Source organism: Onychomys torridus, unplaced genomic scaffold, assembly GCF_903995425.1.
Source record: "Onychomys torridus unplaced genomic scaffold, mOncTor1.1, whole genome shotgun sequence".
Taxonomy (NCBI): domain Eukaryota; kingdom Metazoa; phylum Chordata; class Mammalia; order Rodentia; family Cricetidae; genus Onychomys; species Onychomys torridus.
This window is the reverse complement of record NW_023412778.1, coordinates 16964-18795: the sequence shown is the minus strand read 5'-3', so window position 1 is coordinate 18795 and position 1832 is coordinate 16964. Positions and strand designations below refer to the sequence as shown.

Below are 1832 nucleotides of genomic sequence, written 5' to 3'. Positions count from 1 at the left end.
CATTTTCTAGCCACTGTATCTAGTGGCTGTTCTGTGCCCTGACCCCAGAGAAGTTTATTAGGGTCCACAATATTTTGGGAAACACAATACCACCACACACACACAAGATTGGCCTCTTATCTCTACCCATGTGCCATGACAAGGAGGTGGCTTTGAAACAAGAGCAGACACAAACATACAAACATACACAGAAAATATCACACACACTGGAACAAGGATTTTTTTAAAAAAAAATAAGAAAATATGCCAAGAATTAATTACATTATTTTTCTTCCAGCCTTTATTTTCTACTCCCTCTTAGATAACATTTTCATTGGGTGTGAACAATTATGAAGGATCAAATTGTTACTGAAATAAACTTACATTCTTTACATAGTTCATCCATAGTGCACTCCCAGTATCACACCTCAGAAAGATAAGAGGATAAGGATTCAATAGAATAGGCTGCAAGTTTCTTTAAGATACAGTTGCCATGCTCCAGTAAATGTTCTGTTGACAGCAACTCCCAGTGGGTGAATCAGGAGCAGGTGCCCCTTTGAGCACCAGCACACACTTTTCTGAGATGATTTGCATATTCAGTCATTATATAACAGCCCAGGCTCCTTTGAGGACAGCTGCCAAGAGCCTAAAAAGCATCTTCTCTTCAAGCTCCTCGAGATGGAGTCAAATACCCTCCTCCTATGTATGCTGATGCTCAGTGTTCCAGGTGAGAGGATGCAAAGAAGTGTTGGGAGCATAAACTGTGGCAATTATGGTTTTCCATGTCTCTAGTATCTAGATCATTAGAATTAATGCCTTTGATTTCCTGGTTTCTCAAAGTGATGTCCACAAGTCTTCTTACAATGAAAGATTCCTCTGCTGGGAAGGTTTCTAAACATATTTAACCATGGTTTGTGTGTTTATGATTCCAGGTTCCACTGTGGACATTGTGCTGACCCAGTCTCCAACTTCATTGGCAATCTCTCTAGGACAAAAGGCCACCATCTCTTGCAAGTCCAGTGAAAGTGGCAAAAATTATGGCAGAAATTTTATGCAATGGTACCAACAGAAGCCAGGACAGCCCCCCAAACTTCTCATCTATGGAGAATCCAATACAGAATCTGGGGTCCCTGCCAGGTTCAGTGGCAGTGGGTCTGGGACAGACTTCACCTTCACCATCAATCCTGTGGAGGCTGATGATGCTGCAATCTATCACTGTCAGCAGAGTATGGAGTTTCCTCCCACAGTGCTCCAGGGCTAAACAAAAACCTCCTGGGGTTGCTGCTCACTGAAGCTCAGTCTCTCAGCTCTCTTACTGTCTGACATCTCAATACAGAGCTTTGGGCTTGTTTGGAGAAGGACCTTAAACAATGAAACAAGCCTTTATACACTGATATGCATGGTTGTGTCATCCCATATACTTTATAATTTAATGAATTCACAACAAAAATATAGACCTTTATCATTGTTTCTTATTACTTATTCATTTTAACTTTTATTAACACATATTCATGTAGATGATTTGTCCCTTCTTTTTCCCATGTCCCATGACCACATCTCTGCCTATTCCCTTACACCTTCAGTGTTCCTCTTGGAATTTCCTGTCGCTTAAGATTTACAGTTGCTTTTTTCTTAATGTGTTTTTAAGAGATAATAAATACAGATTGCTTCACTGGGGAAAATGTTAACCAAAGACATTTATTGTGTGTGTGTGTATGTGTGTGTGTGTGTGTGTGTGTGTATTGTGTGTGTGTGTGTGTGTGTATAAGAGAGAGAGAGAGAGACAGAGGTCAGATACCTGCAGAAGTTAATTCTTTCTTTTCTTTCCACCATGTGGGGTCTGGGAATCAAAC

The 1832-nt window shown here is 40.6% G+C and overlaps 1 gene segment (V, D, J or C); it reads left to right on the top strand.

Moving 5' to 3' along the window:
- The first annotated feature begins 657 nt into the window (after nt 1-657).
- LOC118575869 lies at nt 658-1240 on the top strand. The segment is given in 2 exon segments: nt 658-706; nt 912-1240. Coding segments are annotated over 2 exon segments (378 nt in total).
- Nucleotides 1241-1832: the final 592 nt, after the last annotated feature.